The following is a 15,496-nucleotide window of genomic DNA, read 5'->3' as shown; positions in this document are numbered from 1 at the left end:
GAGCATTGCAGTGGGAGGCCATTGAACAGCTGGTTCCGGTACTTCAACCCCTGGCAAAGGCCACTGAAATAATGTGCAGAGAGTTACATGTTGGACTCGCCTTCATCTATCCGGTGATTTTCAACATGATCAGCACCACTCTGCGTGTTGAAGCATCTGACCTGGGAGTTATACGATCTTTTAAAAACACAGTCCGCCAGCAGCTGGAAACACGCTTCAAACTGCATTCTGAGAATCTGAGGGAGTCTGTCCCAGTCATCGCCTGCATGTTAGATCTCCACTTTAAACATCTTAACTTCATCTCGCAGAGCCAGAGAGAGGATGCACAGTCACCTGATCAGCCTGCTGCACAACTTGGGAGAGCCGTCTGGAGCAACAGGTGGGTCCAATGGATTTATTTTAAATGTAGCATACAAAGTTGAGCAGTTTATTTTATAATATAATATAAAGGTTGTCCACATTAGGACATAATATAAACTTTTTACTCTTTTTATGTGGACAACTTTGGTAAACTTAGCATTATTCATTTTACGTAGCTGTCCAAGGTGAGGAGGAGGAGAATGTGCCCGATAACCAGAGCCAGCCAGTGACTGGGAAGAAAGCCAGACTCGAGGAGGATTTTGAGCAACTTTTTGGGCCACATTACCAGAGTGACGGGAGATCAGCAGCACACTTCTCCACTGCTGCGGAAGAGGGCCATGATCTTTTTTTTCTGTTACCACAGATTCCCACCATGGCGAACCCACTGCAGTGGTGTTTATGATAGTTTTGTTTGGTTTGTCTAAAACAGGCATGCTTCTTTCACTTTTGCAGCCTAATAATAATTTTTGTTCTCCTGTTACTTAGTTGCAGTATGTTAAATGGTAGAGCATAAATACAGGCTCCCAGTGTTTTGTTTTTGTTTGTTTATTTATTATTCTGCATAAATAATGTTTTCTCTGTGAATATGGGTAATAAAGCCTGTAAGTTACTGCAAAGCATCGTGTCTAGTCGTGTGTAGGGAGGTGCCAGTCCATCAATAATTTTATAGGTTAGTAGCAGAACCTTAAAATCTGATCTCACTGGGACAGGAAGCCAGTGAAGAGACGCCAAAATGGGTGGAATGTGGTTGAACTTTCTGCATTGTGTCAAAAGTCTGGCTGCAGCATTTTGAACCAATTGTAGAGCCCTAATGCTGGACTGCGGTAAACCAGAAAATAGAACATTGCAGTAGTCCAATCTAGAAGAGACAAACGCATGGATCAGGGTCTCAGCATCAGCCATAGACAGGATGGGACGAATCTTCACTATATTTCACAGATGGATGACAAATTAAGCCGATGTGCAAGGTATGTCGGCGGTCAGTGCCCTCAAAAACCGGCAACACAACAAATCTGTTTAATCATCTGAAGAGGTACCACCCAAGTGATTACGAGGTCTGTTAGAAAAGTATCCGACCTTTTTATTTTTTTCAAAAACCTGATGGATTTGAATCAGGTGTGCTTGCATGAGCAAACCCTGAACCTTCGTGCACATGCGTGAGTTTTTTCACGCCTGTCGATTGCATCATTTGCTTGTAAGCAGCCTTTGTGTGAGGATGGGTGGAGTCTCTCGTCGTTTTTTCTTTGCAAGGAAAATGGTGGAACGACTGGAGCAGCGCGACTGCATCAAATTTTGCCACAAACTGGGCGACAGCCAGGTGGAAACCATTCAGATTATTCAGACGGCTTTCGGTGACAATCCTCTGGGCATCACACAGATTAAGGAGCGTTACAACCGGTTTAAAGAAGGTTGAGCCACGCTCCGGGCGGCCATCAACATGCTGAAATGACCAGAGCATTTCCAAAGTGAACTCTGTGGTGATGTGGGACCGTCGTGTGACTATCAGAGAAATTGCACAAGAGGTGGACATCAGCACTTTTTCGGCACATTCCACTGTGACAGAAGATTTTGCCATGAAAAGAGTGGCAGCAAAATTCATCGCCACGAAGCTGACGGCGCAGCAAAAGCACTGTCGTGTTGAAGCCTCAAAGGACATGTTGTAACATGCCCAGCTCTTCCACAATTTCTCGGATAGTCACACGACTGAAAAGCCACTGAAAGCCGTCTGAATAATCCGAATGGTTTCCACCTATCTGTCCCCCAGTTTCTGGCAAAATTTGATGCAGTCGCGCTGCTCCAGTTGTTCCACCATTTCCTTGCAAAGAAAAGACGACGAGAGACTCCAAAAAGGTCGGATACTTTTCTAACAGACCTCATATATGGAAAGCATGAACATGCGAGCAGAGTCTTCACAATCTGCCACTGCCTCCAGTACATGTAGCATTAGCAGTTCTGCCACTTCGAGTGGTGCAGCCACTGAACCAAAGCAGCAATCAATCATGTCATCTTTTGCAGCCATTGCGCCATATGAGCAACATTCTAAGAGGAGAAAAACTATTACACACGCAATTGCTTTTTGCCTTGCAAAAGACATGATGCCTTTAAACTCAGTGGAGAAAGAGGGATTTAAGCATTTAATCAAAGTGCTGGACCCGAGGTACCAAATCCCTAGCAGAAAATATTTTTCTCAAACTGCAATGCCAATGCTGAGGAAAGCTGTTTTCTCCCTTGGATATGCCTGCTGTGAGTTCTTTGAGCCCATGGGTGACTTCCACTCCTATCACCAGGCTGAAACACCGGGCTTTAGTGATAGGGGATTCTATCACCCACAAAGTCAGGTTACAGATGCCAGCTGATGGTAAATGTATTCCTGGGGCCAGAGTTCCCGACACTGCTTCCCATCTTAGGATGCTGAGATCCCTGAGGTCTTTCAATCTGGTTTTAAGAATTTTCATAGTACTGAGTCAGCTTTGATGAGGGTTTTTAATGACATGCTGGTGTCCATTGATTCTGGTCATATTGTTGTTTTGGTGTTGTTGGATCTGACCACTGTGTTCGACACAGTGGATGATGAGATCCTCCTAGATCGCCTTAAGATTGTGGTTGGCATTCAAGGCTATGCTCTAGAATGGTTCAGATCCTACTAAATGGATAGGAGTTTTTGTGTAAGACTTGGAAATTTTGTTTCCTCCACAACTCCTCTGTCACAAGGGTCCATTCTTGGGCCACTCCTTTTTTCATTGTATTTGCTTCTGCTGGGATCAGTTTTTCGTTGATCTGGGATGTCATTTCACCTTTATGCTGATGACAGTCAAATCTATGTGCCCCTAAAGCGTGAGAATGCTTTTGGTGCCAATCAACTTCAAGAGTTCATTGAGAACATTAAAGACTGGATGTCTCCAAACTTTCTATTCTTTAATGAAAAGAAAACTGAAGTTCTTCTGGCCAAGTAAAGCAGGTAGTTGTGGTTCAATAAACCTTGGACCATTGACACAATGTATTAAATCTACTGTTTGTAACCTTGGTGTGAGAATGGATGAAGATTTTAAGCTCGATAAACAAATCAGTGCTGTTGTGAAGGCAAGTTTCTTTCACTTGAGGCAGCTAGCTAAGATAAAGCCCTCACTTTCAAGGCATCACTTGGGAGATTTTAATCCATGCTTTTGTCATGACTCGGCTGACTACTGTAATACACTGTACGCTGGTATTAGCCAGGCCTCACTTGCACGGCTGCAGCTGGTTCAGAACGCTGCAGCCTGTCTTTTGACTGGATCCCAGAAGTATGACCATATTTCACCCGTTCTTTCTTCCCTTCACTGCACAAGACAGCACATTAGAGATTGGACTACTGCAATATTCTATTTTCCGGTTTACCGCAATCCAGCATTAGGGGTCTCCAACTGGTTCAAAATCCTGCAGCCAGACTTTTGACAGGAAGCAGAAAGTTTGACCACATTACACCCATTTTGGCGTCTCTTCACTGGCTTCCTGTCCCAGTGAGATCAGATTTTAAGGTTCTGCTACTAGTCTATAAAATTATTCATGGACTGGCACCTCCCTATCTAGCTGACCTAATTAAACCCTACGTACCGGCCTGGGCTTTACGTTCTCAGGGTGCAGGACTACTTTGTGTCCCTAAAGTGAATAAGAAGTCTGCGGGTCACAGAGCTTTCTCTTATCGTGTCTCTGTTCTGTGGAATGATCTCCCTGCATCAATAAAACAGTCAGATTCTGTGGAGACTTTCAAGTCCAGACTTAAGACGCACTTATTTTCCCTTTCATATGGCAGCACACTGGCATAGTGTGTTACAATGCTATCTACTCTTTTTTAAATTAATTTTATGAGTAAACGGAGTGTGTCGCAGCCTCAACTTTACCTAAATTCTGGGACTTTTGGCGATCACCTTAGTATTTCTCTGTTTTCTTGTTGCTTAATGCTGACAAATTATACTGTATTTGTTGTCTTTCTGATGCTTGATTCAGTTTTTTCTCTGTTTGAGGTGCAGCTCCATCCAGAGATGGGTGTGGTGTCCTGTGCACCGGCAACGCTTCCTGTATAATCATTTTGTGAATTGTTAGTAAGTTAAGTAAGTAAATTTTATTTATATAGCACCTTTCACAGACAAGAGCCACAAGGTGCTTCACAACATAAAAGCAGAGTACACCACACAAAACATCAGACAATGGCCGAGACATAAAAACATAAAACATAACATAGGATCACAGAGCAGCCCAAAAGCTAAGCAAACGCTTGAGTAAAAAATAAAGTCTTAAGTTGGCTTTTAAAAGTATCGACAGAGTCCAGTGAGCGCAGAGAGAGCGGGAGACCATTCCAAAGCCTGGGAGCAACAGCCTGGAAGGATCGCTCTCCTCTGGTTGCAAAATGGGTGCGACGAACCATCAACAGATTTTGGTCCACAGACCTCAAAGCCCTGGCAGGGGCATAAGGCTGGATGAGGTCACAGATATAGGGAGGCGCCTGGCCATGTAGAGCTCTAAAAGTTAAAATCAAAATTTTAAAATTGATCCTGAAGGACACTGGCAGCCAATGAAGTTCCTTTAAAATTGGGGAAATATGAGTCCTTCTGTTAGCTTGTGTCAGAATTCTTGCTGCAGAGTTGTGTACCAACTGCAGTCGACGCAACTCCTTCTTGTTTAGACATGAAAACAAACTGTTACAATAGTCTAAACGTGTTGACACAAAAGCATGAATAATAAGCTCTAAATCATTTCGAGACACCATTTTCCTGAGCTTAGAGATATTTCCTAATTGAAAGAAGCAATTCCTCGTCAGCTGTTTACAATGCTGTACCAACGACATGTCTTTGTCAAAAATGACACCCAGGTTTCGAAGACATGATTTAGCAGACTGGCCCAGGTCTCCCAAGTACTGCTGAATACCTGGAATATGGGCATCAGGGGCAGTAACCAATGTCTCTGTTTTGTCTGCGTTAAGCTGAAGAAAGTTATTCGTTAGCCATTGTTTAATTTCCGCCAAACAATGGAGGAGGGAATCAAGCCACTTAATCTCAGATGGCTTAAAGGAGCAGTAAAGCTGGATGTCATCCGCAAATAACTGGTAAGAGACATCAGTAAATCTTTGAATGATCCTACCTAAAGGGATCAAGTACAATAAAAACAAAATGGGGCCCAATACAGAACCCTGAGGGACTCCACATAACAGGTCCGCACACTCTGACCTTATCTGGTTAGCAAAAACTCTAAAGCTGCGCCCAGACAGATATGAAAAATACCACCGAAGAACTGACCCCGACAGTCCGAGATGATCCCTCAGTCTATTCAGCAGGACCTGGTGGTCAACAGTATCAAAGGCAGAGGACAAATCCAAAAGAATCAACACGGTGGATTTCCCAGCATCAGCAGACATCTGTTGTGTGGGCCGCTGAAGAGGAGGTACTGCTGGCCCACCACCACAAGATGGCGCCCTGCTTGAAGTGCGGGCTTCAAGCACGAGAGGGCGTCGGCTTTGCTGGAGGTGACAGCTGTCATCAATCAACACAAGCTGTCACCCATCACCACCACTACAAAGACCGGACTGCAACTCCACCTCCTCGCCGAGAAATCAACTACCATTCAGGTAATTTCTCTGCTGACTGACACTTTGTGTGTAATAACCTGAACTTCTGTTGCAGCCGTTTTCCTGGAGTGTGTCCTTATCTGAGGGATTGGCGTTTGGTGTGACAGCGACGGCTTCACCTCACACCCCAACTCAGATAAGTGGTTGACCAGGAGCTGCACGAGTGTGTGTGATTGGAGGTGGAGGTTTTCCCTCCTTTACTTAATACAGACTGTGGGATTACTGAGTGTGCGAACTCACACTCATCAGGACTGTCTCTGTTCTCTGCCAGCAGTACCGGGTCTGACTGCTGAAGACAGCGGCCACCTGGGGCGCAGGGCTTGGTGGCTCCGGTGTTCTTCAGCTCCGTTGGTGTTGGAAGCTGTGTGGGGATCCAGCTCTTCTCTCTCCAGGAGTCTTCTATCGTCGAGCCTGCCCACACGTCACCTGGTGTATGACTGACAGTCCACCATATTGTTATTGTCTGTACGTTGTTGTGCGATTCACAACATTAAATTGTTACTTTTTGGCTTATCCATTGTCCGTTCATTAACGCCCCCTGTTGTGGGTCCGTGTCACGACACTTTCACAACAACATCATAATGTCGCTGGACACTTTCAAAAGAGCCGTTTCCGTAGAGTGTTGTCTACGAAAACCGGAATGAAACCTGTCATGAATGTTATTCTGATCCAGGAAGAGTGTCAGTTGGTCTGAAACCACCCTCTCGAGGATCTTAGACAGGAATGGGAGCTTAGAAATAGGTCTAAAACTACTTGTTCTGTAATTTGAGTCTGTATCATGGCCCAAGCAGAGGGTCACCCCTTTGAGTCTGGTCTGCTTGAGGTTTCTTCCTCAGAGGGAGTTTTTTTTCTTACCACTGTCGCCTGTGTTCTTGCTCTGGGGGCTAGTAAAGTTAGACCTTACTTGTGTAAAGCACCTTGAGGCAACTTTGTTGTGATTTGGCGCTATTAATTAAAATAAATTGAATTAGACTGAATGTCTATTCATTATTTATTCTGCTCTGTGCCACAGAAGAGATGCATAGACACTAAATCTATAAAATGTGTGAGCAGAGTGATACAGAAATACAGACGACGGAACAAAAACATCACGCATTAACGTCACTTCTCTGTCATTGCCAGGTTGAAGCTCCATGTGTGAAAAGAACTTCAATGAGTATCATAAAATGAGGAATATAATTTGAAGGGCACCTTTCTCTGTCCAGATGTAGCACATAATGCAGCAGTATTTTTAAGCAAACTGCACATTTGAAGGTATCAAACACATTTTGTGGCAAATAAAGTGTGCTCAACGTGAAGGAACTGTCACACCAGGGGTTACAACCACCCTCAAACAGGGTCATGACAAAATTCTGCATGTGTGTGCCGCCAGAAGAGGTGGTACTGCTGGCCCACCACCAGAGGGCGCCCTGCCTGAAGTGCGGGCTTCAGGCAGAAGAGGGTGCTGCCGCCACGGACACAGCCGGGGGTGACAGCTGTCACTCATTATCTCATGCCAGCTGTCATCCATCTTCACTACATCATTCCACTCATCTCCACCTTGTTGCTGAGATATCATCTACCAGTGAAGGTAATATTCTCTGCCGTAATCTAAACTGTGTCTTAGTCTGAACTCTTTTTGCAGCCGCTTTCCTGTGGTGTGCCTTATCTGTGAGATTGGCGTTTGGTGTGATCAGCGACGGCTTCGCTTCACACCCCAACCAGATAAGTGGTTAGACAGGAGCTGCGCGAGTGTGTGTTAGAGATGGAGGTGGAATCTCCACCATTGTTGTTACTGGGTGTGCACGCACCCACGTCTTACTGTTTTTGCTCCTCGCCAGCAGTACCAGATCCGACATTCGGAGACGGTGGCCACCTGGGGACTCGGTACTTGGCGGCTCCAGTATTCTCCAGGTTCGGTGGCGGAGGAAATTGTGTGGTTCCGTTTCTTCTCAGGACAGACGTCTTCTATCCTCGAGCCTGCCCACACGTCACCTTTGTGGATTGACTGTTTTCATAAATTCTATATTCCTCTGTGTTTTGGTTGTGCCCTTTCACAACAGTAAAGTGTTCTATTCGACTCTTTCATTGTCCGTTCATTTACGCCCCCTGTTGTGGGTCCGTGTCACTACACTTTCCCAACATGTGCACCACATTTGCTTGACTATCTCAGGAAAAAAAAAAAATCAGTCACAGAGTGTATTTTGGACATGTTCAAAATACAGAAACACCTTTAAAAATGACGTGTATGAATAACATGACATATATTTATGAAGTGATTTATACTGCTGAATTATGCCACTGAACACATTGAACAGGATGTCCCCCCCCATGATGGCACTGCTGTGGACAGCTGCCTGCCAGAGTGCTCCCCTTTTAAGCACTTTTTACAACTTTCTTTTACTTCACAGTTTTTAATTCATTTTATTGGCCAGTGAATACATGCTGCTTCACTTGTTATTTATCATTTCCCTGCCATTTGGATTACTTTTCCCGTGTCGGGTCCCGACCATGGCGGAGCAGCACCAGGATGGAGCTCCGGCACAGTAGCCTGAACGGGGAAAGACATGTTATCTCTAAAGAACTGCAGAGGAAATACCGGGCTGTAGAGCTGGGGGGGGAGACGCTGGAAAAGAAGAGGAGATATCTGACTTATCTTCCTTCCATTGTGATGGGGAACATAAGATCGTTGGTGAACAAAATGGACAAAGTAACATCACTTGTGAGGAGCGACAGGGTGTTTCATGAGGGCTCAGTCTTGTGCTACACGACAACATACCGGACTCTGTGGTGAGTTTACCCAGCTTTCAGTTGGTGTGAGGGGACTGGAGCTGCGCCAACAGTGGCAAAAAGAAAGGCGGGGAGCCGCTGTCTACGTGAACAACAAGTGGTACAATCCAGGACACAATACAGTGAGGGAGCATGTGTCTCAATTCTCTTTTTGGAGTGAGGCGGAGGGGAAGGCGGAGGGCTACAAACCCCTCCAAACAGAGTGTACATCCAGATTTACTCCGTTTGGAGGGGTAGGAGGAGCTTAGCGCTGTCTCCACAGAAACAAACATGGCGCCGAAAGAGCCGCACAAATGAAGCAGCTTTCATTACAAATTATTCTGTTTAGAAAGTTAGAACTTGCCAAAAACTTTACAGGCAGTTGTCTATGACAGTAACGTGTCTGCTGCTGGATGCATGTTGTGTATGTTGTCGTTCTGAAGAATATCGCAACTTCGCTCGTGCGCTGAGGCGTTATAATGCACACACACACAAACGCTACGATAAGACACTTTTATATCTCACAATGGAGAAAATCATGATAAAGGATAAGCAGGTTAATTTGTATGTTCATTAATCTTTGGATAATAGCGCCCCCTGTTGTTGGATTTCAAGGTCTGTAACACGTGTGTGTATTTAGTAAACAAACAGGAGCCCTGAACACACTCGACTCCTAATAAGAAAATGAGGCAGAAAATGAGGAGAAGTAAGTTGGAAAATATCTACACACACATGTACATGTGTAACACACAACCTGACGTCCTGACAGACTGATATTATTAGTCAAGGAAGTTTCTAAAGGAAATAGGGCTGGATGGAAAAAATGGGAGAAAAAGAAATATCAGGTTAACAGAACTAGATGCAGCCCAGAACATACATACAGGTGCCGGACATATAATTAGAATATCATGAAAAAGTGGATTTATTTCAGTCATTCATTCAAAAAGTCAAACTTTTATAATGTATACATTCATTCCACACAGACTGATATATTTCAAGTGTTTATTTATTTTAATTACTAATCAATTAATTGATTAATTAATTACTAATCAATCAACTGATTAATCAAATAATATTACTATTTTTAATGATTAATTATTAGTAGTACTAACATTAATTAATTAATTATTAATGCTATTAATTATTATTATTATATTATTATAAATTACAAATTAATTAAATTATTAATACCACAAAATTCTCCAACATGTTTGCGATGCGTCAATGAATTCTGAGACTTCTTCTATTTCTTTGCATTTACGCTGAAAGGCGAGAAAATAAAAAGAGCAAACAGGCTACTGCAACAAGTTGTGTTTCAGTTGCCATGTTAACAAACAGTGAGGACGGCAGTTTGACACGGGCAGTTTTTTTTTTTTACCCCCTAAGGCAGAACAGTGTCTCAATTCATAGGGCTACAGGCATACCCCTTCACCTCACCCCTTGTTTTAAAGAGGTAGGCGTAGGGCCAAGGGGAAGGGGTACAAAATAGAAGAGAGACTGGAGGTGAGTCTTCGTCCTTATTTGCAGAGGGAGTTTTCACATACTATTGTTCTCATCCCACCGGCGGGGGACGTGTCACAGGCTAGTGACATCACCACCTCTGATACAGCGAGGCTACAGACTCTGCACCCCAGTGCTTTCATTGCCATCTCTGGGGATTTTAACCATGTTAACCTTTCAACATCCCTTCACACTTTCCAGCAGTTTGTTGACTGTAAAACAAGAGACAATAAGACTATTGACCTGATGTATGCTAATGTCAAGGAAGCAGGCAGTGCCACAGCCTCCCCACCCCCCACCCCACCCCGCATAACCTGGTTTATTTAGAGCCACTTTACATTCCTGCAGGTCAACAGCAACTGTGATCACCAGAGTGGTACGGAGGTGGTCACAGGAGGCTGAAGACAGATTTGAGGTGACTGACTGGGCTGTGCTCTGTGATGCTGAGGGGGAGGACATCAAAAACATTACAGACTGCATAACGGGTTATATCAACTAATGTACAGACAATATCAACCCAACCAAGACTGTGCACCATTACCCCGACAACAAACCGTGAGTGACCAAGGACATCAAGGCAACACTGAACTGGAAGAAGGCTGCATTCAGGAGTGGAGACAGAGAGCAGCTGAAGAGGGTGCAGAAGAACTGAGGAAGAAGATCACAGAGGGGAAGGACAGTAACAGGAGGAAGCTGGAGAGCAAGCTCCAGCAGAACATGAGGGAGATGTGAAAGGGGATGAGAACCATCACTGGTCACAGTAAGAAGGTGCACCAGATGATGGAAGGAGACCTTCATGAGCCATTGAGCTACACCTGTTCAATAGGTTTGACAATATGGACTCTGCCCACCCTTCCCCCAGCTCCTCTCAGTGCACCCCCTCCTCTGTGCACTCACCTCACACCCCCATTTTTACCACCTCCCTCCTCCCACCAACCTGCTCCCACTCCCCTCCCCTGTGCTTTCCAGCTGTGTGGGATTTTCCAGCACATCTTCAACTGAAGAGACTGTGTGGAGGTCCTGAGGCACCTCCACACAGTCTCTGAATCATCACGGGACCTCCTGCAGTTTGTGTACCAGCCCAACAGGGAAGTGGAGGATGCCATCATCTTGATGCTGCACAGAGCTTACTTTCACCTGGAGGCGGCAGGCAGCACTGTCAGAGTCATGTTCTTCAACTTCTCCAGTGCGTTCACCACCGTCCGGCCTGAAATGCTCAGCGATAAGCTCTGTGACATGAAGGTGGAGGCTCCACTGGTGGCCTGGATTACCAGCTACCTCACGGGCCGCCCACAGTATGTGAGGCTTCGAGACATTATATCCGACACCATCAGGAGCAGCACGGGGACACCACAGGGGACGGTCCTGTCTCCCTTTCTATTCACACTCTACACCTCAGACTCCAGGTTCTGGTCACAGTCCTGCCACCTGTAGAAGTTTTTGGACGACTCTGCCATTGTGGGCTGCATTGGCAGAGACCAGGAGGCTGAGTACAGGAGTGTGGTGGACAGGTTTGTGGAGTGGTGTGGACTCAACCACCTACAGCTCAACGTGTCTAAGACAAAAGAGCTGGTGGTGGAGATGCTGTGTATGACAAAGGTCAGAGCCGACTCTACTTCCTCAGGAAGCTCAGATCTTTCAATGTCTGCAGAAACATGCTGCAGATGTTTTATCACTCGGTGGTCTCCAGCATCACGTTCTGTGCTGCAGTGTGCTGGGGCAGCAGGCTGAAGGCAGCTGACATGAACAGACTCAACAAGCTCCTCAGGAGAGCTGGTTCTGTCCTGGGGGTGGAGCTGGAGTCTTTGGTGGAGGTGTCAGAGAGGAGGAGGAGGATGCTGAGGAAACTGTTCAGGATTTGGGACAACACCTCCCACCCCCTGCATGCCACACTGATGCCCTGTCAGAGCACCTTCAGCCAAAGACTGAGACCCCAAACGCCACAGGAGGTCTTTCCTACATGTGTTAATCAGACTGTGTAACTCCTCCCCCTTCTGCAGGATGAATACAAAATGAAAAGAGTTACTCAGAGTTTTTCAGATACTCAGAGTTATGTTCAATATTGTTGAACATATTGTGCAAATTGTTCACCGTTTACTGTCATTGTTTCAATACTCTGGCAAAACAATTTAGTCATAAAGTTGATCTTATTCTTAAAAAGCTGTACCACTGGATTGCTACTGCAAGAGAGGAAAAAAATTGTCATTTGTGCATGCCTACACACAGAAACATAAAAATGAAGCTTGAAGCCATCTGACACCAATAAACATAGTAGGATACTTCTTGCACAGCTCTCTGAGTTGCTGTGTCCGGGGACTGAGAGTCCTTGAGGAGCTGAAGAACTTGCTGCAGACTCTGTTCATCCGGCTGCCACTCCATCCTGCAAAATACAAATATAATGGGCAACAACACCACACACTGCCACACATCCAGTAACATGGAAACCCACGGCTAACATGATGTTAATGTGATGTGTTAGAACCATTGATTTATGCACGGCATTTGTCAGATGTGCTACGATCACCTAAACATTCCCAGAAAACAAACACACACACCAGAAAAATATCGTGGGTAATTTCATCATTGTTTTTGCACAAAGAACAAAATTTGTCCAGACCTTTTTTGTGTCTGTAGTACTGATGTATAGAGCTACTTCAAAGATTTGTCCCTGAGTTTACATGATACACTCAACATCAGCTATATGTTACTGACAACTGAAACATGCATCAAGCTATACATAGGGCATTTTTTCCCTCTTCGTGCTTGCAAGTTTTTATACAATAAAGATTTTTGTGTTGACAAAGCATGGGATTCCAACTGTATTTTGAATTATTGTGTGCATTCACATTTTGTATTCCTGTTCGCAGTTCGTAAAGCTCTTGGCTATTTTTCAAGTTTTAAATCGGTTAATAAAATTTTCCCCTCATAAACTTGAAATATGACACAAACATGACTTCAGATACAGACTAATATATAGCACTACTATGTCCATTAATGAGGTCACGTGATCACTGACAATTGTTGAGGTTGGACTGCCACCAAACTTGGTCTTAAAACAATATGAAACTACAGACCTGTGATAAGCTCACAAAGTTATGCTTAACCCACTGTTCCATAACTGTTATTTGTATGACTTTCATGTAATATGTTTCAAGGGCAGCTGATTTTGGGGGGGAAAAGAAGCCATTTTTAACTTCCCACAGAGTGAAAAATATGTATAGGGGCTAATTAATGCCATAATTCAGACATTTTGATGCATTTCATGAAATTCTACAACATTACGTTCCTCAATGATTCCATCATTAAAGTAGAAGTCTCTAAAGTTGTAAATTGGTGTTTTTCACTCATAGGGATAATGAAAGCTCATATTTTGCATGGTGGTGAAGCTTTTGCAGGTGACTTCCCCCAACAAAATTGGGGGAAGTCACCTGAGGACTCCTAGGTCTATGAGGTGCGGTGTTCTGACTTTTGCAGATGGTTGCATTGGAGCACCCTTTTAGCGATCCACTGTCTAAGCATGCAGTTTGAGTGAACTTGCATGAGAAACATCACCTGAGACATTTTCTGGACAACTACTGCAACACTGTCTTCAAACTCTTGTTTTTGTTCTTCATGTTTGACAATTCTTTGTTTGTTTGTTCTCTGTTATTGTTAGCTTGGCCTAAGCAGTGGGTCAACCCTGTGAGTCTGAACTGCTCGAGGTCGGTTCCTCAAAAAGCACCAATGGGAGTTTCTATTTATTTGGGGGTTTTTTAATCACTGTTGCCAATGTATTTGCTCAGAGGGGTTGTAAAGTTAGATGTTACTCATGTGAAGCCCCTTGGGGGAGCACGTGTAGCTATTTGGCAGAATTAGCACTATAAAATACATTAAATCGACAGGGCAATTCCTATACACCCCCCTCCCCGCCAAAAAAGCTGGTGGTGTAAATCTTTTCAAGACAACATATCCAGATGTCTTTGGCGTATTATTGGACGAATATAAAGATTCTGGAAACATGTTTATATTATTTTACAGAACAAAATAGACCACTTGTCAACATTTCAATATTTTCAAACAATTCTCCACTGAATACCATGAAATTTGGTGGGAAACCCTGCAGAGATGAAGAAACCATTCAATGTTTTGTGGTCTGTTCTGGAAGAAAATTCATTTTCATGGTGAGATGTTCTCAGAATCCACCAATCTTGACGAAACCGGTCTCTTTTTAAATGGATAGCAATTAATGTCATTTAGAACACTTTTGATTGTGGTGTTTAAATTCATGTTACAGAATACAGTTCAATTCGTGGCCCAAGTGACAATGAAACAAATATGCATTATTAAAGCCAAAGAGAAGGTTTTGTCCTTATACTTCCTTGTTTTTCAACATTTTCTGAAACATTTCAATATTTTAATTTACCACGCATACAATGTCATATTCAGAGACTGATTTTAAGCAATCCCTTTGTATTTAACTGTATATCTGTATTAAAATAGTAACCTGTGATTGTGGTTATGATATAATATGCTGACGAGTTAAAGGTTTTTAAGCACGGCCTGTGCTTAAGTGCGCTGTCGCTTCATTAAATAGACGGAGCCATGCTAACGCTACATATGCGGCCCACAGGGCTCAATAGCTAACAGCTAGCTAGCATCACAATGTCAAAGCCCACGGAAATCACGAAATACTGCCTTATTTCAAAAACAACTTATTTAATTTGTTTAATCAAAGTGACACAAACGTGCATATTGCCGTTCACAAAATCAGCAGCACTTAGCATAGCTAACTAGCATCATATTGAAAGTAGCGCGAAAGCGTTTACCTGCGCAGTGCAGTTCGTCAGATCTGCGTTTGTAGGGCAACTAATGTAGTTACAAATTAACAAACATCAAATGGGACACAGTGCGCGTAATCACAAGCTTATGTCCGGCAGTAATTGTGCGCAGAGCCGAGGCTCACACAGATAGCATGCCGGGTGACGACGAGGTTTGACCACCTTCGGCTTCCGTACTGTGGACAGCTAATGGTATTTAAGCTAAGGCTAACTGCTCTACTCGTTTCTGTTTGCTCGCCTACAAGTTCTGTTTAATGTGTAATAAGGTTTAGGATAAGTAACATACATTTAATGCATACTCTGAATGAGTCAGTGCCCGCTGCGGAATAAACTCATGTTGTTATTTACTTCCGTCTTTCCCGCACGTGCGCACACAGACGGTGGGCAGAAAAATCTAGAAAACACGGGAAGATGACTTCAGACGACGTGTCAACTCTTCATCCTGAAGATCGAAAGCGATATTGTGAGAAAT

At 44.0% G+C, this 15,496-nt stretch overlaps 1 protein-coding gene across 1 annotated transcript in view; it reads right to left on the bottom strand.

Annotated features, from left to right (window-relative positions):
* LOC117526515 (transportin-2) overlaps positions 1-15,170 on the bottom strand; it is a 28,343-nt gene extending 13,173 nt beyond the window's left edge. The window contains exons 1-2 of the mRNA XM_034188576.1: positions 15,013-15,170; positions 12,488-12,587 (exon numbers count right to left, since the gene is read on the bottom strand). Coding sequence (XP_034044467.1) covers positions 12,488-12,586 — 99 coding nt within the window. The 5' untranslated portion in view covers position 12,587; positions 15,013-15,170. The remainder of the gene's footprint in view (positions 1-12,487; positions 12,588-15,012) is intronic.
* Positions 15,171-15,496: the final 326 nt, after the last annotated feature.

This window comes from Thalassophryne amazonica, chromosome 15 (genome assembly GCF_902500255.1).
Source record: "Thalassophryne amazonica chromosome 15, fThaAma1.1, whole genome shotgun sequence".
NCBI lineage: Eukaryota > Metazoa > Chordata > Actinopteri > Batrachoidiformes > Batrachoididae > Thalassophryne > Thalassophryne amazonica.
This window is presented reverse-complemented; position numbering and strand designations above follow the sequence as displayed.